Below are 25,140 nucleotides of genomic sequence, written 5' to 3'. Positions count from 1 at the left end.
TGACTGCAGCCGTTTCCGCTGTGGGTTGAGCGAGTGGGAGGAGTTTTGTGCGCGGGTCTCTTCTAGCACTCCACCTTCTTCCTCCAACCCCGCCTCCGTATGCAGATGAGTGCCAACTAGAATTGAGCGTGCGCTTGCTCAATAACGCGTAGAGCAGCCGTTCGGCTGTAGTTTAGGCTCTGATTGGCCAATATCCCTTTCCGTCTAGTAGCATTCAGCCTCTGTTCCCTTCCTCCGCCCCGAGTGGGTTAGTTAGAGTCCACCCAGTGCAGGACTCTGATTGGCTAAGTGCTGGCCGGCGCCGCGATTTGATTGGCGAAGCTCAGTGTCGGTCTCGGAGCGGTGGGGGAAGGGCCGCTGGCAGGCAGAGGCGCCTAGGGGCGGGGTGGGAAGGAGGACCGGCCAACCCTGGGGTGTGGGACTGAGAGTGCGTGTGTGTGGTGTGTCCGCCAGAGAAGGAAGGTGGCGAAGGGAGGAGAGCCCGAGTGGGTGGAGGGAGGGGAAGGGCGGGAGGAGAAAAAGGTGGGCGGAGGGCCAGGTGGGAGGGTGGCGGCTCACTCAGGACCCGGCGGGGGCAGCGCGATGAGGCGGGTGACCCTGTTCCTTAACGGCAGCCCCAAGAACGGAAAGGTAAGGGGTCGGGAGGAGGCGCGGCCGGCTGGCCGCGGGGGCGAGGCGCCGAGTGCGCGCCGGGCGCAGGCAGGGCTGAACTTGGGCGAGGGTTGGGAGCGGGAGGTGGGCGTGCGCCGGGGCGCGTCGGGTCCTCGCGGCCTCCGCCAACCCGGCTGCGAGCCCCAGCCCGCCCCGCGCCTCGGCTGCCCGGGACCAGCGCCGACCCGGCTGCCTCTCCGCGGTCCTTGAGTCCAGGGTAGGGGTCCTGGAGGAGGAGGGAGCGGGGCGCGCCCAGGGCCGAGGTCCTCTCCCACCTCGTCCCCTGAGACCCCGCAGCCCCCTCGCCTGGCCAGAGCGGGCGCCTCTGTCCACCTGGGTGCTGAGTAATGCTGCCCGGGAAAGTGGCAGTGCCAACAAAGGCTTGTCAGACTGGCCAGGTAAAAAGAATTAAACTACCAGTGGAAGCGGGGGTAAATCCTAGGTCGGGTAGAGGATTTAAAAACAGGGACATCTTCACGATGGTTTTCCTCTGGCTCTTTTAGTGCCCCAATTACCTGAGCCCCGCTGCGGTAACAAACTTCTGTGCACGTTTTATTATTTCGCCTAATTTTGATTCCTCCGAAAACTGTGACAACAGACCAACAAGAGTTGATTTGACAGCCTTGGCTGTGTTGAGCCTTTGTTGAGGGTGTGGTGCTAAATATTTTTCCAGTGCTGGAGCAAGCCAGAATGAGTCCTGTTCCTTCTCAGTCTCCTGCCCCACCCATGAAAGTTGTTCAGCTTCTTTGGAAAATTTTGACTGTTCAAGGCAGGCGTTTATTGTGTGGCTGAGTGACACCCAGAAGCCGCTGAGTCTTTAGACTGGAGGTAAAAGTAAATTGGCCTCATTCTGTTCATTCCCAGTATACTTTGATTTCTGAGCATTCTGAAAACAATAATTTTTAAAATGGCACAACTGGCCAGGCACATTTAAAAAAAAAAATGTTTTTTCCACCTACTCTGCAGTTTTGAGTAAACATGTTCTGAACCACAGTGTGGGATTTATTGACTATGATTTTGTGTTCTGGTCTTGGAGATTTAATACTCATACAAAACAGCATTGGCGTAAAGTCAAGTTCCTGAATTCCCAAACCTCAAAAATGTGCTTCACAACTTAACGTTCCTTAAACCTGTTTTGTAGTTAGGTAGCATTCCTAATCTGAAATCTATGTTGTTATTGAAAGATAGAACCAAAGTGATAATTTGCCTCAAAGGCAAACCTCTTACTGTTTTATCCACTATCTCTGGTGTTAGTCTATGAAAAAGTTTTTAAACTGAGTCATAGATGTTTAGCTAAGTTCTAAATCTTCTTTGAATCCATTGAATTTTTTGGTTATCAGAATTAGGTTTATCTGTTTATATTGTTATTTTAAAGCTATCATAGTTTTGACTAGCATAGATTTGGGGGTTTAATTTTTTTTTTTTACTTTAAAAATATTTTATCAAAGAATCTCAAACTGTTGGGAGAAAGGCAACTCAAATAATCACAGATAAATGTTTACGTTACAAAGATCATAAAAATCCAAATAGGAAAATACTAATTTGATTTAAATAGGATGATTTAAAAATATAAATAGGGTACTAGTTTGATTTAATATTAAAATGAAACAGTGCTGCAGTCCTTATTAACTAGAGAACATATTCTCCAAAGTTATCATGTTTCTTCTTCCTTCAGCTGATTAATAATAACAAATACTATTATGGCTCTTATTTGACAAAAGAACAGAATAATGCATAATAACCTGCATTTGTGTATGTATGTAGTGACTAATGAGATTATCATGAACATGACACAAATATTCATTTAGAACATGCTGAAACCAAGTGCTACTGAAATAAGAGTTTTCCATCTACCTATAGGAATATATATTTCACTTACATGTCCTTATTTACTTAGTTTTTATTTTTATTTCCTGGTCATAAGTATAATCTTTTATTTCAAGTAAGTTTTCATCTTATAGCTGGTATAGCAGTTGTGGGGCTGTGGCCATGGAGCTGGGTGTGGGCAGGCACACAGTTCTTCACAGGGTAATTCACCATAGCCTCATCACAGGTTTTCTGTGTATAAATAAATGTAAGTGTAACTGATGAATGTTTCTGATGTTGAAGAGAGGACTCTGCATTCTCTAACACTGGTTTCCTGAGGGATTGTATACCACAAGGGTGTACAAGATGATCCATTGGCATTTAGGAAGAAATACATCTATTATATTTTTTTTACTTAATAAAAAAAAATTTTTTTTCTAATCTGGAAAAACTAACAGAGGCCTTCAGACACTTCGCACATCACCTGATCTCAAGTTTTCTGCAAAAAGTAAAGGCCTTCCCTTGTGGAAAGACCTGTAGCTAGACATGTCTTCACTTACGGGTTTGCTCTGACATACATTATAAGGAAGATTATGAGTGCCATTTATATCATATAGTCTTAAATACATTGATCCTCACCAAATTGCCAAGTGATTTTAAAAGATTCCTCCATAGAAACTGCAAACTGAAGGAAATATTAATTATGCAGGTACAAGTAAACAAGAAGAAAATGGCAGAGTTGCTGGTCTTCTAGCATAAATTCTCTTTGGATTTCAGAAGTCAAAAAGTTTGAAGTTTTAAAAAAGTCTATTGGGGTCAGGTTTAATAATTGGTATTAACAATCAACCTGTCTTTTGGTGTATGTTTTTAAAATATTAGTGATGGTATGAGGTCATTCTAATTAGGAAGACATTTAAAAATATTTTCCATCACATGAAGACAAGTGGCCTCAGGGTTTTTTGTTGTTGTTGTTTTTTCCCTTTTTTTTTAAATTAATATGTAATGTCAACCTTGTATTTAGTAGAGTCTTACTTTAATGATAAATATTATTTCAGGGATTATTTGTGAAAACATGTTCTGACAATAGTATATAGTTTGTAAATAAATATACAAATGTTAGACCACATGCCCCAAAATGTTTCACCAATGGATTGCAGAATAAAAAATATTTGAAGTTCATAGTTTTTAAAAATTGGGATCTTTAAATTATGGGTTTTTAAAAAATTGTTGTCTTTAAATCACTCAAAAGTTATGCTTGCACCTTTCATCTTTTTCTCCAAATGCTTTAGAATACCCATTTTCTCTTTAATATTCCCCTTAAGAGTTACCATTATGGAAATTGTTATGAAGATTCAGACATCTGAATGTAGTATGTGACTTCTGATCAAACTGATGTTCATTCTACATTCATGCACATCTTGAACACAAAATACTTTTTCTGAAAATTTTAAATACTTCAGAATAAACTGTGCAAATCATGATCCTTTGGTATACTGGAGTCCTTCATTCTTTCAGATAACACCAGAATACCTTTTGAGTGTGAACCATCACGCCAAACACTGAAGACATAGTAGGCATAGGAACATCTGCATTCTGTACTGATGTTTACTTTGTTGGTCCAGGAAATAACTGTTTTCTTCTGGCTTTGGTATTAGGTCAAAATACATTGAAGTTATTATATATCCAGATTTGAGAACCCTTTATACTATTAGAGCTCAGGAAAGGTAAAAATATATGTGAACATTTACCTCTGAAAATCTAAACATTAATAAGAATTTTGTGAGAATTACTCTTAAGCTTAAACATTTCATGATATATTTATATATACAAAGGGATGCAATAACGAATATTAATATACACGATTAAAAAGAAGATATAACAAAATGTCTATTAACCTGCCATTACAACCCAAGAACTAGTGTATGACCAACAACTTGATGTGCTCATCCTCTTCCCGATTCCCCTGCCTTTCCCATAAAGGCAGATATTTTCATGAATTTTGTATTACTCTTGGCTGTTTTTTATTTCTTTTTTAAATCAGTATTTTTTGCCACATATATACGGAAACTATATAATTTTTGTTGTCAGCTTTTAGATATATTGTATTTCAAGTTGATATCTTTATGAAGTCTTTGGCAACTGGATGTTTTCATCCAATATATTTCTGACGTTCTATGTGTAATCTTCTATGAGTGATATATTCATTTGCACTGCTTTATTGAAATTCATTATATTTTAAAAGAATACCATAATTTTTCCACTCTCCCATCAATGGTTGTTTGGTTTTGGTCTTTGTATTTTACTCTTAGCAATGCTGCCCTGAATATTCCTGTATTTGTCTCCTGCTGCACATAAGCAAACATTTTCTGGGGCAGTAGTGCCGTGCATCAGAATCTCCAGGAGGGCATGATAAAACATATTGCCAGACTCCATCCCCTGAAGATATGGGGTTGGGTTAAGTATTTGTTTCATCAGATCTTCAGAAATTTATAACATTACAGGTGTCCAGATCCTGCCTCTTAGAACCACTACTCTAATGCTATAGTGTATATGTGAAGTTGTAATTACCAGGTATTGAGGTATGCAAATGTTCAGTTTTAAAAAAAAATACCAAATTGTTTTTCAATCATTGTGGTCATTTATATTCCCATCAGTAATGCATACATTCTACCATGGATTCACATCCACTCCAACACTTGGTATTATCAGAATTTTTATTTTATTTTTCTTTTGGGAGGTACTGGGGATTGGGTACTGGGGGGTGGGGCACTCAACCACTGAGCCACATCCCCAGCTCTATTTTGTATTTTATTTAGAGACGGTCTCACTGAGTTGCTTAGCGCCTTGTCATTGCTGTGGCTGGCTTTGAACTCATGATCCACCTGTCTCAGCCTCCCAAGCCACTGAAATTACAGGGGTGTGCTACCGTGCCTGGCACTAGAATTTTCAATTTTAATATTCCCCTTCTTGATCTTAGAGTTAGATATGTCATCATTTTAGAACAAAATCATTTTGTTTTTTAACTGCAAAAAGTGTAGTTAGAGTAAATTGAGTTCTGCATTTTAGTTTTGAATTATAATTGGTGCTTTGGTTGAGAATCATGCATGAATTTAATTAATTGTGTATTATGTATATTACATTTTGGGGTATAAGAAAAAAACTTTAAACATGTGCAGGTTTTAATTTTTAAATGTTGCATTTGAAAGTGGTTTTTTGTTTTTTGTGGTGCTGATGATTGAACCCAAGGCTTTGTGCATGAGAGGCAAGCACTCTACCAATTGAGCTATGTCCCTAGCCCTGAAAGTGGTTTTTAAAGGAAAATTAAAACTAGCCAGGGCAGCTAGTCATGGTGTACCATTTACTTTCCCAACTGATAGATAACTTTCACTTGTCATGGGATCTGAAATTTAGAAAGGATTAAGTCTAAATAGTAGAGTAATATGGTCATCATAAAGTTGAATTAACATACTTCTCAATTTACTCTATTCCACAAGAATGATTCTTAGTGTCTAAAGTATTTAAGGAGCCAGTCGGTGACATGGTTCATGATGAGGAATATTATACTCTGGAAGCAAATAATCTTTATAAGCAAGATCATTTTTTTGAGTGCTTGGCCTCTCTTTGGCTTAGTATGAATACTAAAATAAGATAAGTACAAATTGAACATTCCTATCTAAAATTTGAAACATTTCAGATTTCACATTTTCAGATTAATGAAACCTTAAAATCTATGCAAATATTCCAAAATTCAAATAAATAGATAAATAAAACATTTTTAAAAAATAAAAAATCTAAACCACTTCTGGTCTCAGGCATTTTGGATAAGGGATATTCAGCCTATATATATCTGTTAGCAGTTACATCCTTGATATACAAGATTTCCATTGCTTTTTCCTAACACAGTTATTATATAAAGAAATGTACATGTTACCGCTCCGTTTGATCTCTAGTAACTTAAAAACCCCATTCTTGTGTATCACTTTTGTATGTTGATATATGTTTAAAAATCCAATTACCTGTTAATTTTAGTAATATTCTTAATATTTAATATTGTTGGTATTACAATGTACTTCCTTTTTATTTAGAATGTATGCACATTACCATTGATTCAAATCCACTCCAACACTTGGCATTATCAGAATTTTCAATTTTTAATACTTCCGTTCTTGATCTTAGATATGTCATCTAACTCTGGTGTCAGTATGCATGAATGATTCTAGTTGAAAAACAAATCCCAAGTATAGACTTCCAAGTGAAAAACAAGTACAGTTAGACCAAGTTATGGAAAGTTTTACAATTTATGGAACTGTAAGATTCTTCATATTTATTTTGTTTCCTCTAATTGACAACCCTTTGGTTATTCCACTTAAAAGAAGTTGTCAACTGCCAGACTGTCAACTACTAAAATCATCTTATTTGTAAAACTAGTGTCTAGAGCATTGGAGACATTAAAATAAAATGTTTTCCCCTTTCGTATCAGTAATACAGGTTCATTGTAACAAATTTGGAGAAAAAAAATCTCACCAAAATTTGTTTATTCATAGATCCCCACCTTTAATAGTTGTAAGAATATTACTCTAAAATTGCACTAACATTGTATGCTTTGTTTTGCAACTTAATGCCACTAAAGAAAAATAACTGACACATTAAAAAAAGGTGTGTTCTAGTTCAACACTTTGATAGTAATGGAATTTCACTCAACATTCAAGAAACACTTGTCAGAGACCTACCTTAAATCAAGTAATGTAACATTTGACTAAACCTGTTCTTGGATTTAAACTGGCAGCACTTATTTTGATTTCAGAGATTAGAGTTGCTCTGGGAATGTATTCAACTACTTTACCTGGTAACATTTGGTTACCTGTATTCACAAAATTAATAGCAACTTTTTACAAATTTAAACTACTTCATTGAAACTTTATATATAAAGTCAGAAAATAATTGGTAAAATAATTATGTTTAATTCTGTTTTCGAATTGATTATGTGATAAAAGTTGAACTCAGTTCTTACCTTGACTCCTTAACAGTTTTCCAACTTGCAAGGGAATACCTATGGAGCTTTTGATTAGCTTGAGACTAGTCCTTATCAAACAATATATGTGGGTTTTTCTATCACAGAGTCAGATTTGACATTATGGGGAAGAAACAAAAGATAGCAACACACCTCTCCTCAATTTGTTACTGTCAGTTGCTATTTCATGAGAAAAACCTAATAGAATTAAAATAGATGTTACTTTGTTCTTTTTTTCTAGTCTTTAGCACTGTCCAATAGAACTTCTGTGATGGAAGTATTTCATACTGTCATGCTTAACATGGTGACAGTAGCCATTGTGGTAGTAGTAAAGCACTTGAAATATGCTTAGGAAGGAATGAACTGCATTTTTAGATTTTAATTCACCTTAATGAATCAACATTTTAATATTCCTGTGTAGCCTAAGGCTTTTGCATTAAAAAGTGCAGCATTAGAATGTAGCAAATGGCCTTTATTTTTTATTAGAATCAGATCACAGGAAGCTCACATGGACAACAATTTAATTTAATTAGAAAAATAAGTCAAAATCTTAAGCTCTAATACTTAAGTACAGATGTTTAATATAGACAGGTGCATTAATCTTGGATCCATTTATAGTGTGACCAATAGAAGCAAAGAAAATTCTGAGAGAGGAAGTTAACATTAGGGCAAGGAGGGAATATCAGGCAAAAGAAAGCTATGTAGAAATATATAAAATGCAGAGGTAAATAAGAGGAAGAAGAGAAGATTTAGAAAATTCTAGCAACCACGACCAGAATGTTGGATGTTGGAGAGGAGCCCCCTCCCCTCCCCTAATAATATCTTGATATAAAATCATTGTGCATCTGCTTTGGCAACCTCTTACTTTGTTCTTTCTCTTCACGTTCTTTGCCTTAGCACAACCAGATTTGCTGTACATAATGCCATATGTACTATATTGTCTTCCTTTTCTCCCCAGAATATGCAATAATAGGCTCTGTTGCAGAGGAGAATGATGATACAAAATTAGGGGACATTTTATTTAGGCTTCAGTTATTTATGACATGCCTTCTGTGTGTAAGATACTCTACCAAGGGCTTTACATTATATTTTCCATCATGGTAACGTATAAGAGTTTTCCATGTTAAACATTTTTAAGTATATAATTAATTAGTGTTGAGTAAGTAACATTCACAGTGTCTGTGACCATCACTGTTTATTTCCAGAACTTTTCATTATCCCAAGCAGAAATTAGGCATATCAATAATTCTCCATTCCCGTTTCTGCTGTGGTAACTTCTAGTCTACTTTTTGTTCCTGTGATTTTGCCAGTTGTACCTTTATATAAGTGGCATCATATTTGTCCTTTTATGTATCTGGCCTATTTCATCTAGCATAATGTTTTCAGGCCTCATTCTTGCTGTGGCACACATCAGAATTTCATTCCCTTTTAGCTGAATAATATTCCATTGTATGTATTATATACCACATTTTGGTTATTCTGTCATCTATGGACACTTGGGTTGTGCATTGTTTTTTATAGTCGGCCTCATTTCCTCGCGATTGTGCTTGCCTTCAGCCCTTTCCCAAGTACCCCTCCTCGTAGCTCTCTTCCAGCCCACATCCAGGTCCAACAGAAAAGAGCTGGAATCTGAGTGCTCTGCTTTTGCAAGATTGCACGCTGCTGTGTTAGGGAGCACCTCCCTCCATGCCTTGCTATCCATTTATTTAACTAAACTTGTCTGCTCCAGTCCCTGGTGGGCAGGAACATCATGGGTCCTCATTTCATGTGGCATTTTTACATTTGTATATGTTCATGGAAAGCCAGTCAGGTGCTTGTGTTCTGTGTGCCGCACCTCACCTGCTTTTCATTCCTAACTTCAGAGGTCCTTGTCTGGTAACACTACAGCCATGTGGCTCAGTGATTAGGAACCCAGGTTTACAATGGTGACCAGAGCACAGAATTCATTTACATGAAGGGATTCCCAGGCCCCTGCTTAAGCAGTGGCAGCTGTCTTGTTTAAAGACAGTGGTTGTCACCCAGCTGTTGTATTCAGAATGTTAGATGCTACAATGTGGCTTTTACAAAGCAATGAATATAAATAGTTATTGAAGAGCTGAAAAGTGGGAAATTGTTACCTTTCCTATGATAATTGATATATTAAAGGACATAATAAACTATTAAGTTATTCCTACTCTAAAAATGAATCATTCCTATAAAAAGGAATAATATCAGAACACGAAAGACTTGAGGTGCATAGTCACAGGCACAGAGATCTCGGCCACTTTGCTAAGCCCTTATATTCTTGAGCTCACTTCAGTTTCAACTTTCTGAGATGTTACTGTTTTTTTCATTATCAGTTAAAGCAACAGAAATATAGAGTTTGTCTCAAGGTGACAGACAATGTCAGAATTCGGATTTAAGCACAATTCTACCTTTGGAACTGCAACAGCACTGTATTTAAGACTATAGATTGTTTTTGGTCAGTGGTGATTCTGTATTCTCTAATTTTGGTTTTCTACAATGTGAGGCACTGAGTAAATTCATGAGTCATAAAAGAGAAAGGGACGCTATTAAGAACCCCTTGAAATCTCCTTTTATATGATAATCTGATATTTTTAGTCCTATTTATAGTGTGATGGTTTGTAATTTGTGGGTGATGAAATTAATTGTATAAGTTGTTCAAATTAATCTGGTGTGTTTACAGGTGGTTGCTGTATATGGAACTTTATCTGATTTGCTTTCTGTGGCCAGCAGTAAACTCGGCATAAAAGCCACCAGTGTGTATAATGGGAAAGGTGGACTGATTGATGATATTGCTTTGATCAGGTAACCTACACCTTTTAATAATCTGTCAACACGGGCCCTCAGCTTCTTGGTGCTGTGCTGTTTCCCTTAAGCTGTATTTTCATCACTACAGGATTTGGTGATGAAGACAGGATTTGGCAAGTGATTGTCTAGAATTGACTCTTTAGTATATTTCAGCATGTTGATAGTCTTTCTGCATAGTTCATATATGAGTATGAGGATGTCTTCTTTGTGGTACTTGAGATAAAACCCAATAAGACATGCAGTTTTTAGTTTTAAAAATCAAATTGATCTCTTTTATATGCAACTGCTTATTGCTAAATTTATTTCCTAAGAATGCTTTGAATTTTATAAATATCACAGACCTAATTTTATAACACTTGCTAAATGTAATAGAATTCTAGGTAGAGATAGCATCAGAGGCCCACAACAGTAGTACTTTTCTGGCTTGTTTTTTATTTTTTAAATATCCCAAGCAAATCCTCTCTTAAAAATAAGTGTAAAGTTCATTGCATTCCTTCTTCAAAAGGTCAGTGAATTTTGGGGCAGGAAGAGATTTAACCAAACAAACAAAAGTAAAAAGAACACAAGTACTGAATATGCCGGTTATGTTGTAATTGACTTGCCTGAATTATCCCATTTAGTTTGCAAAGGATAAGGATTTCTTTTTTTAATTGATGGTGTGGAGATAATGATGTTCTAAATTATAGTTGTATATAAAGTTAATCCAGGCCAGAATGACCTTTCAATGTAGTGTACTGCCTTTAAAAATCAATCAGTTCTAGTTCCTTCATTTAATAACAAGGAAACTTTAAGCTTCTGCTTTATCCAGGGCGTAGAGTTTCATAGTTGATTTTTGTTAACAAAAACAAACTTTCACATTAATCTAAAAAAAATTAACTGACATCATGCACAAGTAGTATATTATAAACTATAATATACAAGCACATTGGGAGAATTTTTTCGTTTTTCAACATCTCTCTCCCAGCCTATCTTTCATTTCAGTAGAAAATTGAGGAACATCATTGAATGGTCTATATATCAATCTAATTTTCAAACACAAATTCTGATTCTAAGAAAAAAACCAATGTGTTCTATAATGTCCTGTAATGTCTGTAATTCAAAGAATATTACTAAAGCCTTCAGAGCTAGCTGTTTACTGGTTTCTGGTTCATAGTAGGGTCTCTGATCATTTATTTATACTAATGGTGGGATGGATGGCAGGAGAGGAGGATATACACTGATAGTCTACAGTTTTAGGTTATATGTGATCATTTGTGTTTGGGTGTGTAGAGGGTGAGTGGTTATAGCAGTGACTTCAAATGTATTTTTCCTGGATTTAATATGAAAATGTATTTTTATTTGCAAAGCACACAGCAGCTAATAATGATTTGGGAGATAATTCCAATAATTTATTTAGGGGTAAAGAATTAAAATTAGAAGAAATTGACTATGACTTTAATCATATCCTTTGAGCATAATAGCACATTCTTCAGTTAATAAGAAAGCCAGATTCACAACTTGTGTAATGGGATTAGTTTTGTTTTGTTTTTTTTTTCTATTTCAAAAAACTTCCATGAACAGGATCTCATTTGAATTTAAAACCAGAGACATTTAAGTTAGGGAGTTAACCAAAGCACTCAAAACTTAGCTTTTTCTCAGGGTAGATTGATAGCAAAACCTGTCTTTGATAGAATTTCAAGGAATAGTTCCTTAGTCAATAGATAATTAATGTTATTTCTAGATTTTGATGGTAGCTTTTTAAATTTTGATTTCCCCAGGGATGATGATGTTTTGTTTGTGTGTGAAGGAGAGCCATTTATTGGTAAGTGATTTCCTTAAAAGCCAATTTTGTCTGCCAAAATAAAAATAGATGAAATGGTAAATATTTTACCAAGAACTGTAAAGCTTAAAATTAAGAAGAATGTTGTGGCTATACTAAGATCTTCACATTCTTTGATTCCGCTTTTGGGTATATAATATATATTAATGTTCATCTTTATGATCATATTTTAGTATGGATACTTAATCATTTACCTGCCTTTAAAGTGCCCTGGACTTGTACATATTTGATAACGGTGACATAGTAGGGTAATTTTGATTTTAGAAATTACAAGTATTTTAAGATTTTCTTTTTCATTGTAGTTGTCAAAATTTCTCTGGAGTGTTGTGTCACATCTTTGTCAGCATATATTGCTTGACAGTCCTTCACTACTGATTAAATTAAATCAGTCAAAATGTGACACAAGCCACACAGAGGCACATACACCTACCTACCTTTTGATTTGGAAGACAGTATACACAGATGAAGACCTCAAAAAGCCTAAAGCTTAAGTAAAGTAAATATTCCTTAATGAGTACTTTATTTAATACCCTGAGTGCTTCTGAATTTGAAAGTCAGATGTAAAATCATATCAGAGTTTATCAAATTATAAACTTCAAGCTTCTATAGTTTCTTTTGTGTCATTTTATCTTAGTGAAGCTATTGAAGAATCCTTGCTTTACATCTTTATTTGAATACCTTAAATATATTACTCAGTTTCATTCTGGCACAAAGTTTTGGCATCAAAAAAACCAATCTTCCTTAAGTAATTATTTTTACTAGATCACCAGAGGATTTTTCCTTCTTTACAGTATTTTAATAGAATATTTCATGGCCTTCTGGGTGGTTCTGGGTTGATTTTTCTCAGGTATGCAGTCCTTTTAATATGTGGTGTCAAGTGTGTATAGTTTTAATCTGAGAAAAGTGTTCTTGAACTTTATGCATTTTGTCTTCTTGCTTTGATTTTCTTCTTTCAGAACTTTTTTGTATGTACATTGGATCTTCTATACTTGTCTTTTGTATCTGAAGCTTTCTGTTATAAATCCTTCCACCTCTTTCTTTCTTTTTTTTTTTTATTTTAATTTTTTTTAATTTTTTGTTATTTTCTACATCATCTCTAGATCCTCAGACAGATTCTAAGCCACCTGAAGGATTATTAGGATCTCACACAGACTGGCTAACATTAAATGTTGGAGGGCGGTACTTTACAACTACACGGTAGGTGGGGTCTATGTGTGGGGGGTGTGTGTGTGTGTGTGTGTGTGTGTGTGTGTTGCGCGCGCACATTTGCGTGAAAGGGACTGAATGTACTGTTTGTTTTTTCCTTCAATTTGCTGATTCCCTTAAAAGATATTCTAATTTGATATAGAATCTTTTTCTAGAACTTATTTTGAAGAAAAAAGTAGAACATAGTACATATATCATTCCAGAGAAAGCATTAAAAGCATGATTTCAGTGTTTTAGAACATGCTTTTTAGATATCAGTGATACACAGGCAGTGCAAATTAAAACTGATAGCATTAAAATCTGTAGGACTACAACTACTTATATTGAAGAGATCAGAAAAATCTAAGTGTAGAACATCTAGAATATTGTGATATAATGTCTTGCTAGAAGATTAGATAGCATGTAAATTGAAAGAAACTAAAACCATATTTAAATCAGAGGAAGTACCAGATTGGAAGGGAGTTTAATAAATGGCAACTTATTGCACGTTTTTGTTTCCCAGCATTACTCCTCCCAGGTTATAGCATGCATCTTTTTGAGAGAACAGCTGAAATCAAGTATGCTCTTGACTTAAATATGTTTGTTTATAAAGACACATGGAGAAATCAATTTTTTTCCCTGACTTCTTAGGAGCACTTTAGTGAATAAAGAACCTGACAGTATGCTGGCCCACATGTTCAAGGACAAAGGTGAGTATAACACATTGTTTTCACATTTTGTGTGTTCTATTTGTATGTGTTACCTTACAACTGCTGGCCTTCTGTACTTTTAGTGGTATCAACAATTTTCATTGGAGTAAAACTTGCTGGTATATTATATAATTTTTCTTCCATGAATTTTAACTTTATTGTTTGTTTATGGGGGGCTTTCTTCATTATAATGTTAACACAGGTGTCTGGGGAAATAAGCAAGATCATAGAGGAGCTTTCTTAATCGACCGAAGTCCTGAGTACTTTGAACCCATTTTGAACTACTTGCGTCATGGACAGCTTATTGTAAATGATGGCATTAACTTATTGGGTGAGTAGTCAGCATAATTCCTCACATTCTTTAAAATTGAGATTTTTATTTTGTTTTCCATTAGTAATGTCTATTTTCATAGAGTGAAATATATCTTTTCTACATTTTCAACTGTAAGTTTTCACATATATGAATATTTATAGTTACAGAAATAGGTACTGACATAGGTAGTCTTTCAGGTCTGTAGTGTTTGTTTATATAGGTATATCTAATCCATATATTTTAATTTTAAATTCTAAAATTAACTTGAGGGAAAGTCTGAGTCCCTTTTGAAAAATGGGATTAAAATTCTTTCAGCCTTTCTACATTACAAAAATTTTGTGAAGGTTCATGAAAATGATATAGACAATGTATTTTGTTGATCTTATAATAATCACTACTTTTAAAGTAAAGTAGTGATTGCATATTTGAAAGCTTATAGGCCTTTCTATCAATAAGTTTTATGTTACTGTAACAACATACCTGATGCAGATAACCTAGGAAAAGTTAATTTAGCTCAAAGTTTTAGAGGTTCAACATCTAAGATCAGGTGGGCCACATTGCTTTGTCCTCTGGTAAGGGTGGCAGTTGGTGGTACATCCTCCTGAAACATATGTAGGAGCAAATAGTCACATCTCAAACCTAGCAGAGAGAGAGAGAGACTGGAGTGGTTTCCCACAATCCCGCAATCCCCTTTGAGGATCTGCCCCCAGTGACCTAAGGCTCTCTCATTAGGCTCTCTCATAAAGGTCCACAGTTACTCCAATTCTGCCACCTTAGGAACAAGCCTTTACATACAGACTTTTAGGGTCATCACCATCTAAATCATAGCACCCTCCAGTGACTGAATTTGGCCTTATGTTAGTACTTAGGAAGTGTGGCGGTTTAGCTTTAGCAAATTTTTACCATATATGAATATGGACTTAGGGTGCCAGAGCCTTGATATTTTTTTAAAGAAACACTGGAATAAAATCTAAAATTTTATGTCAAATTATCTGATTTTTGAAATGCTACATGCTCAATGCATCAGAATCAGCTTGAGGACTGCTGGTTTATAATCTCTGTAGTGTAATTCCAAACACTCAGTGACTTTCAATGTTTCTATATTAAACTTTATAATATTCACTTTAAAATGAACCCATTGCAACAAAATGATATATTGGACACTCTCAGGGAGGTCCATAATTGTTCTGAAGTAAATTGTTCTTGCTTAAAAATTTTTTTTTTTAACTATCGTGTAGGGTGGTACACATCTATAATCCCAGCAATTTGGGAGGCTGAATTAGGAAGATTGCAAGTTCAAAGCCAGCCTCAGCAACTTAGACACTGTCTCAAAACGAAAAGGTCCGTGGATATAGTTCAGTGGTAGAGCCCCTCTGGTTCAATCCCTAGTACCAAAAAAATAATAAAAATAAATTACCAAATGTTGCTTTAAATGTTTTCCAACTTGATTTTTTGTTGTTGTTGTTATATTCATTCTGCATACATCATTATAAACATAGCCAATGATCCATATTATATAACTCTTTTTCTTTTTGATACCTGCATCATTCTGCAGCTTTTCTCTCCGATGGCTACTTCCCTGGGTTCATTTTAAACATAACTTCAGCTTTCCTGTGAGCTCTTATTCCTCTCATTTTAATTTTTCCCTTATATTATTGATTGATAGCATTTTGTATCCTCTCAGATTAGAAAAATAGCATTCTATCTTAGATTTCTACAATCTATTACCAAGATTTGCTTGTTTTTCCTTTCTCGTGTTTTCCAACTATTTCTCATATTTATTTATTTGTCCAGCAATCAGCTTTCTACTAGATTCATTTTATAAAATGTTGTTTTTAATTAGTTTAGTTTCTCTTGAACATTGCCTACAGGTTCTCCTAAGTAAGTAAATGATTTAAAAATAATCTGTAGTAATTTTCTTGAAACCAAAAGGTAGTGAGGTGGGCTGGGGTCATAGCTCAGTGGTAGAGCATTCACCTAGCACGGGTAAGGCACTGGGTTCCATCCTCAAATCCACATAAAGGTAAATAAATAAAGGTATTGTGTCCATCTACAACTTAAAAAAAAAAAAATGTAGTGAGAGGCAGAGTTGGAATTCAAATCCAAGTTTAATTGGTACTAACAGAAAATATACTGAATATCACTCCCTTTTCTCAAGGCTACATGTATAGGTTTTATATTTATAAGGCGTTTCTGGAAGTTTTCATGAGTAATTCTAAATGTCAAATTAGAAGTGCATACATACCACATTCCCTGAGAGGTTCTGATTTGCCCAGATGATCTTGGCAAACTGATAACAAGGCCCACTAGAACTTCTTTAAGGTGGGCTTCTCCCAGGGGCAAATACTCTATTTTCTTCAGGAGGAAGCTGGAGAGGGAACCGGCCTGGCATGGACAGGAGAGCAGGTGTAGGGAGTTCCCTGAGTGGTATACTGGCCATCAATGACCTTTATTTTGCAATTGGATTACTGGAGATGAAATTTGGTTTCACTAGAAAAGATCATTTTCTTCTTCCCAAGTAACTGCTTACTGTTTTCTTTACAAGTTTAGAATTGTTTGAGGGGAAGGATTATGTCTCTTACTTTCTTTGTCATTTCTGAGTCCCTAGTGGTTTTTTTAAACAAGTGGACTCAGCCAACTGACTCTCTGAGTCTTTATTTGAAAGAAAGTGAGTCCCAGATTTCCTCCTGCATACTCTGAAGAGAGACAGGAAGCATATCAAGATACCTAAAGGATGTCTGAATGGGTTCCTTTTTTTTTTTTTTTTTTTTTAACCAAGTTAATTAAAGCAAGTGATAGGTGAAATTCCTTTTGCCATTTAGAAATATCTTTAAATTTTTTATTTTGGTGTAAAAAATTTTCTGAATTAGACTTTTTTTTTTTTTTTAGTTTTTATTTTTTTAGTTGTTGATAGACCTTTACTTTTTTTATTTATATGTGATGCTGAGAATCGAATCCAGTGCCTCACACATGCTAGGTTACTGCTGAACACAGCCACAGACAGCCACAGCCCCCTCAATTATACTTTTGACTTTCATTGTGAAACTGATTTAAACTTCATTCACATTCATTTTTTGATTAAGTTAAATATATTTGTGGAAAACCTAATTAGATTCACTCCATTAAAAAGGAGTTAAGCGAACTGATCATTTTTTATTATGTTCATAATGAAATCACTAAATCAACTCTTATAGGAATAGGTAGTGTTAACATTTCTTGTTTGTGACCCACTTAAAGCAATTATCAGAAATAACTGAAATATGGAATGCTTTGTTGTGATTTATTTTCTATTTTCTTTCACAGAAAAATCTGTATCAGAAATATTTTTCAGTATTCTATGTGTACATTCTAAACATTAGTTACTTGTCTACTATTGACTAACACTCTACTTGTTGAATTTCAGTCTCATCATGAGAATGTAACAAAGAATTCTATAAATATAAAAATGAATTGTGATCATAAAAGTCACATCCTTTGTTCTGATAGGTGTATTAGAAGAAGCCAGATTTTTTGGTATTGACTCACTGATTGAACACCTAGAAGTAGCGATAAAGGTGAGGTTCTTTTTACCATGGCTAGTATTACATTTATTGTAGGTATTGCCCAAAAGGCCCCACTAATTTTTTAATACCTGTTTCAAGAACTCCCAACCACCGGAGGATCATTCACCAATATCCCGAAAGGAATTTGTTCGATTTCTGCTAGCAACTCCAACCAAGTCAGAATTACGTTGCCAGGTAATTAAAGTAGATTTTAACATGACTTATTTGTATTATCTAGTTTGTGAATAAAATTTTACATTCTGTGGTTCATTTTTGTTTTGTTTTGCTTATTTTCCTTTATTATGCAAGAATGAAATGCAATTATGGATCATAGCCTTGATTTAATTTCAAAATGATTAGCAGAAAAGAGATGCAGTAGTTTTCTTATTGTCTAATTATGCCTTATGTAGTAGTTCTTGAGTAAACATGGAAAATGCAGCAATTTTTAACAAGTTATTGGCACAGTTGCTACGTATGGCTGGTCTGTGGCAGACACTTTGACTTTTGTGTATTGTAGCATTATAGATTTTGAAAATCACAGTGCCCATTTTTTTCTTAATAAAACTGTCTTGAATTCTTGAATTAATAAAATAATTTAGTTACAAATAATCAAGTTGAACTAAAATAACACTTACCAGCAGATACATTACTAAGAAGGATGTCCGGCACATAAAGGAAGTATAGTCAGGCCATATCCTAATTCACATATAGATAAAACTTCTTTTACAAGGAACCCATTAAGGACATATACATACTTTATGTATCCAAGTTTCATTTGTTCATGCTTTGTAATAAATTCCAAGTGACTGAACCACCAATTGCTTCTAAAAGAGTTGGTGGTTAGCTCTAGTAATTACATTCAATACAAACAGATGGCTTAAGCATTATGACAGTTTGTGCTTTTTAATTTCAGGGTTTAAACTTCAGTGGTGCTGATCTTTCTCGTTTGGACCTTCGATACATTAATTTCAAAATGGCCAACTTAAGCCGCTGCAACCTTGCACATGCAAATCTCTGCTGTGCTAATCTTGAACGAGCTGATCTTTCCGGATCAGTGCTTGATGTAAGAATCATTTTTGGTTATGAGGAAAATTAAAATTTTAGGTTACTGAGCAATCTCAAAGAACAGGAGTTCTATCTGTCTTATTGGAGCTTTTTAAATAGTAGACAGATCATTTACTATGCTGATGATAAAGCTGAAGGCTCACTCTAAAAGTGGAATGGGTTGTTTTCATAACTTTGATATCCTTTATGTACATAGATCTGAAAGGTTTAGCAAACAATAAAAATGAACTCTTAAAATTAGATCCTGATCTCAATATAGTATCCTAAATCTATCAAAACTGGTATTTTTGGCCAGATGGTGGCTCAGAGCTATAACCCCAGTAACTCGGGAGGCTGGGGTAAGGGGAGCACAAGTTCAAGGCCAGCCTCAGCAATTTACTTGGGATTGAATTCAGGGGCACTTGACCACTGAGCCACATCCCCAGCCCTGTTTTGTATTTTATTTAGAGACAGGTCTCACTGAGTTGCTGAGGCTGACTTTGAACTTGCAATCCTCCTCCTGCCTCACCCTCTCAAGCTGCTGGGACTACAGGCATGCACCAGGGCACCCTGATCTACACCCAGCTTTTGCTTTACAGTTTTTCAAACAGTTTCACATTCAGCTTCCATTTTGATAACTATAATTTGTGAAGGTCTCATGTTAACATCAACTTTGTAGATGAGCTTCCTGGCTTATCTAGTAGTTCCTAGAGTTCAGATCTAATGGCATGAACTCTTTAAGACGAATTTACAATTTAAAACTCACGTGTTTATTTTTTAACTTTTTACTCTCTGCATTGTGCATTGTGGTGTGAGCGCTGGAGCTGACAGTGTCTTGCAGCCATGGTTGGTACAGAAAGACCAGAGCAGTGACTTGTTAGTGTGTTGTTGCTAATTAATCCCTTTAATTGATGGCATTTGTATTCTGGCCTTTGAAATGAAAGTGGTAGTAGCCTCTTGAACAATCAAGAAGTTCATTTCTTGATTTCTACAGTGATAAGAGAAAATCCATACCCCTCCTAAATTTCTGCCTTCTTTGTCATACATTTAGTCATATGGTCATGCTCAAGGCTGTTGATACAAATAGGAATAGAGTGTTATAGTTCTGACTGCGTGGGTTCTTTATTTAAACCCTTTTCATGTAAAGTGAGCATGGTACTGTTTATTTGGCATGTTTCTCTTTTAAAACAATTCTTCTAAAAGAAATGTTTCTTTAAAACATCCTCAATTCTTATTGTGTTTCATTAAAAGAGTCTTCATAGTAAACAAAAATAATTGCAAATGTGTTGAATTGAGCTTCCCGCCCCCCCACCCCCTCCTAGTTTTTTCTTTTACTGTTTACACCAATGGGACTAAAATCATGAACCTTAAAAACCAGGACTTTTTTCTTTGCAGTGTGCAAATCTCCAGGGAGTCAAGATGCTTTGTTCTAATGCAGAAGGTGCATCCCTGAAACTGTGTAATTTTGAGGATCCTTCTGGTCTTAAAGCCAATTTAGAAGGTGAGATCTTATCTGTAAATATCTGTTCCAGGGTGAAAGCAGACCAGGAAGTAAAAAGCTCCAGGAAATCATTGCTAAGGGTCGAAAAGAAAAGAGTAGGGGACAGGTTTTATCTGCTGTTGTATTTGGAGAGATTGCAAAGGGTCAGTTGCTTCCTTGGTCTTAGTCATATGCAAACCAAACTTGAGGACTCAGAGATAAAGCCTGAAATAGTTAATGAGGCTTCAAGTTGGACAATTAAATATCAACATCTTAACCCTCAAGTAGAATTAAATACTCTTATATTGACTAACAGGAAGAATTTCAGTTTGCAAAACGCCAAATTTTTTTTGTCAGTTTTTAATAATTCATTATTGCTTTGTTGGGTTTGTGAATTGGGCGTGTTGTTCACTTGTATTTTTAGGAAACACATTTTTATCTTCCACGTCATGAACAATTTATGGTGGCATAAAAGTGCTAACCACCTAAGATAAGATTGATTGCTTGGGCTGGGGTTGTGCCTCAGTGGTAGAGCACTCGCCTAGCATGCATGAGGCACTGTGTTCGATCCTCAGCACCACATAAAAATTTAAAAAAATATTGTGTCCACCTGTAAGATTTATTTCTCCCCTCAGAAATACCTATGAAACATTCTTAATTCATGCTGTAAGCAAACAAGTTGCTGGCATTGAATTTTTCACATGTGTAAGCCAGTTGAGAATGACACTTGAGGTTCATTTCCAAAAGTATAAGAAGACCATCCTCATTTATCCTCTAATCATCTTGCAGTTTGTTGAAGGTAGATAATTAGACATATTTTTAAAGTTAAACTGCTCTCCAAATATGTTCACTGTAGGTGCTAATCTGAAAGGTGTAGATATGGAAGGAAGTCAAATGACAGGAATTAACCTGAGAGTTGCTACCTTAAAAAATGCAAAGTTGAAGAACTGTAACCTCAGAGGAGCTACTCTGGCAGGAACTGATTTAGAGGTAAGTTCACCAATGCCTGGTGTTTGAGTAATCTTAATTACTGAGTATCTCAGGTAAAACTTATTGAAATTATTAGGGAAGTAATTGGCTGGTAAATTGCCCAGTAACATGCTGGGGCAGTTAGAGGGATATTTTCCTTTCAATGGCTTGTTCAAACATTTCAATTCCAGAGCAAGTCCATCACCTGAGGCTTAGATCTAGTTCCAGGTGTGAAGACTCTTCTGACGTTCAGTCTCCATTTATTTCATGTCATCTTTTTCTTGGATCTTTTAAGTTCAGTAGTCTTTTATTAATCTAACTACTGTGTTTTCATTAACTTTAATTCCAAACACTTTTATAGGCCAGATTATTCTTGAATGACTTGGGAAATTTAAATGATATCCACGTTTGAAAGCAGATTCAGGAAAAGCCTATTTTATTTTTTTAACTACCTTTATTTTATTTATTATTTTTTATGTGTTACTGAGGATTGAACTCAGTGACTTACATATGCTAGGCGAGTGCTCCATCACTGAGCTGCTGCCATGGCCCAGGAAAAGCCTATTTTTAAATTGGCATCATACCCTTTTTGAATCTCAGCTAAAGATTTTAATCTTGTCCAGTTAAAAGAATTATATTCTATTTGTGACTTGCAAATGTAGCAGTAGACTTCGTGGCTGTTGATGTGTCTGCAACAGTGCTGTCTGGTCACACACTTTGCATGCGGGTGTGTTTCAGATCCATGCTGTTCAGTACAGTTGCCAAATAGCCACATAGAACTGCTGGGCACTGCAGCTATTCTCAACTGAGAAATTGATTTTCAAATTTTACTTAATTTTAACTCATTTATATTTAAATAGCCACAAGTGGCTCATGGCTATCATATTAAATAATATAGTTTTATACAAGCAAATCTGGTATAGACAGGATTGTAGAAGACAGTAGGTGAAAATTTAGCTTGCTGCTGATTTTATAATGGATGTTTTTGCCTTGATCTTGATAGCTCTCTGAAATTGAGAGCCATTTAAACTTAAAGGCAAGAAGAACTAGCCTCAGGTTAACAATATAATCCTATTATGAGCATAGTTATTTGTTATTGTCACTTAAGGTCATAGGTTTTTTTCCTTGGTTTCAGCTATCATGTAGTCAGTATGGTTAAGCAGCAAAAGCCTTTCTCCCTCCAGCTGATTGCAAAGACTGATCCAGTTGACCATTAAGGGACAGCTGTGAACATTTGGCCTCTTAAGAGGCTCTATGTAGTCACCCTTCTCTCACCATCCCTTAGGGACTTTATTAGAATCTGTCTCATCTTTCCCTTATCGTGAGAAATTAACAAACAACTTCCAGTTGTGGTGGTTATGCCACTGTATATATCTACCTAAACTCATTGAATTATACACATATATTTGGGGTTTTAAAAAAGGCAGTTTCCTACTGTAAAAACATTAGGCTACAAAATGGAAAAATCTACTATACAGTTTAATTATTAAGTAAAAATCTCAATATTTTTTCTAAATAGTCTTCCCCCATCTCATGCCTTTCCTTATTGTTATTTTGGGATGTGGTAAAAATAGATAATAGTTATTATATTGGAATTCATTCTTGATTTTATTTACCTGCTTCCTCTTTAACCTTGATTGTACATACTTGTGGTGGTCAACTTGAGCATCACCCAGGAATAACATTGCAGATAGAAGATCTGACTTTAAGACACATGGTCAGGAGTGTTCCAGAAACTGTTTTGTTATGTAGGAATACTGTCCTAATATGCCTAGAAATCTTTGTGAAAGAAACACATAAGGCCCTAGATCTCCATAGGTGTTACATGAATCTTATTTTGTCTTACAGAACTGTGATCTGTCTGGGTGTGACCTTCAGGAAGCTAACCTCAGAGGTTCCAATGTGAAGGGGGCTATATTTGAAGAGATGTTGACACCACTACACATGTCCCAGAGTGTCAGATGAGAATCTCAGGGGCTGGAGGAAGATGTCTGAGATGAAAAATGTTCTCCTAATCATTTTCTTTCTCCACTCTCTGTTATCTAGAAAAAATAACACTGTAAAGGAATTTAAAAAAAAAAAAAAAGTTTAGAGGATTATGCTTGTTCTCAGCAGTGCATAAGGGAGAAATTGAATTTTTTCCATATTCTGATTTTAACAGAAAAGCACTCATTTAATAGTTGTAGGGAAACTTAGATTATATTGCTGCCTTTTGAATGGGGTAGGGAGATATGCTTGGTCTTATGACCAGGAATATAGTATCTATTTTATTTGCTTTTAAATAGGCATGATGTGGAAATCCATCTTGGATTAAGATGCATTTGAGAAATTTAATTTATGAAAAGCACAACATATGCAACTATATTTATTGAATACCTAGATGCAGTATGGATATTTAAATTGTTAAACTTTATGAAAAGTTTGGAAAGGTTGTTCAGGTTTATGAATAGCTTTAGCAATGCCTCCCCTCTTTATGTACCTGTCACACTGTATGAATATGGTGAGGTCATACTCCCTAAGGCTCTCTTTTCAGGTTTATTTTTATAATGTTTACTTTTAGAACAAAACAATAGCTAAATTAGAGAAATAGCCTGTTGTTCCTATTGAGGCAGAGAGGAAAGATATCGTTGTACATCTTTATTATATTGAAGATTTATTGGAACTCTCCAGTTGAAGGATGAATTTGCCTACAGTTACAACTTTTGAATGAGCATTCCTCAGAAGTTCATTCTAGGCAAGTTCCACTCAACATCAGACCAGGAGGTTCTGTCTATTTATACTACTAACCTAATTTTCTCAGATACAATCAATATATAAGCATAGGATGATATTTCAAAACCAAAAAACCAAGGTTCATCTTTAATAGCCACTTAAATAAAATGTCAAATGGTTTAAATTGGGCCAGCTTAAAAATAGGTATCAAATCCAAAACTGCTGCAATTAAGAGTATAAAATACAAATAAAAAGGACAAAATAACTTTTTAGAAGGCAATATAATATAATTGCAGCTAAAATCTTACAGTGGGAAACGAGGATATTTAAACTGGCTATTTGATTAAACCATCAAAAGAAACTAATAAATAAAAATAAAGGCATTTGGATGGCCTAAGATATTAATCAGTCAGCACCTGTGGTTCTTTTACTTATATTTGCTGTTGTGTGTCTTTGGTTTTCAAATTGTAACCCAATTTTCCTGAGTCCTTTTCTTTCTGCCATAGCAGAGTCAGGGCCTTTACTTCCCTCCCAATACCCCAGTGTCCTTATATCTGCCCTAGAGCAGGGATATAAGCTGTGTCCAAATGGGTTCTGAATCCTGCTTACTCATCAATTTTAGGCAATGAATCATTAAAAACCACTTCTGTCTCCTTTGGGAGAAGGACATATTTCAGTGTTTCCATAGCTTACTCTTCTATATCTACATATGCACAGCTTTCCTTAACAGTAAAGGGCACATATGCACAGTGGGAGGAGATCAGACCTTTACAGGTGAAGGAAAGCAACTTTAGAAATGAATTATTTTCTTTGCTTTATTATTTTTACCAAGACAGATAAGTATTGTATTGAGAGATTCTATTTTCATAATCAATATGTGCCTAAATAATATTTAAATCATTTCACTCTATACTATATTTTCAATAATTATAGAATGTGTTGTTCATTCACTTAAGGGTACCTCTGTAGACAAACCTAAAACTGCAGAAGGTTCTGAAAGAAACCTGAAAAAACATGGTGTTTTCAGAAACTGCAGGCTTGGGATCTAATGTATACTGCATTAATAAATGATATAAAACAATGAAAA

General features: G+C 35.6%; 1 protein-coding gene across 4 annotated transcripts; it reads left to right on the top strand.

The window, feature by feature from the left end:
• Positions 1-551: 551 nt before the first annotated feature.
• On the top strand, positions 552-25,140 carry Kctd9 (potassium channel tetramerization domain containing 9). Of its 4 annotated transcripts, none has more exons than XM_027927201.2 (12): positions 552-630; positions 10,155-10,276; positions 12,037-12,080; positions 13,199-13,295; positions 13,935-13,993; positions 14,196-14,324; positions 17,793-17,860; positions 17,948-18,043; positions 18,762-18,911; positions 20,288-20,393; positions 21,229-21,362; positions 23,190-25,140. In XM_027927201.2, the coding sequence occupies exons 1-12, from the start codon at positions 583-585 to the stop codon at positions 23,304-23,306; spliced, it is 1,170 nt and encodes a 389-aa protein (XP_027783002.1). In that variant the 5' UTR covers positions 552-582; the 3' UTR covers positions 23,307-25,140. The 4 variants fall into 4 exon arrangements, with proteins under 4 accessions (XP_027783002.1, XP_027783003.1, XP_071466687.1 ...); XM_071610586.1 differs by lacking the exon at positions 552-630 and adding an exon at positions 984-1,049; XM_027927202.2 differs by lacking the exon at positions 18,762-18,911.

Source organism: Marmota flaviventris, chromosome 3 (assembly GCF_047511675.1).
Source record: "Marmota flaviventris isolate mMarFla1 chromosome 3, mMarFla1.hap1, whole genome shotgun sequence".
Classification (NCBI taxonomy): Eukaryota; Metazoa; Chordata; class Mammalia; order Rodentia; family Sciuridae; genus Marmota; species Marmota flaviventris.
The sequence above is the reverse complement of the archived record's forward strand: the minus strand, read 5'-3'. Positions and strand labels throughout refer to the sequence as shown.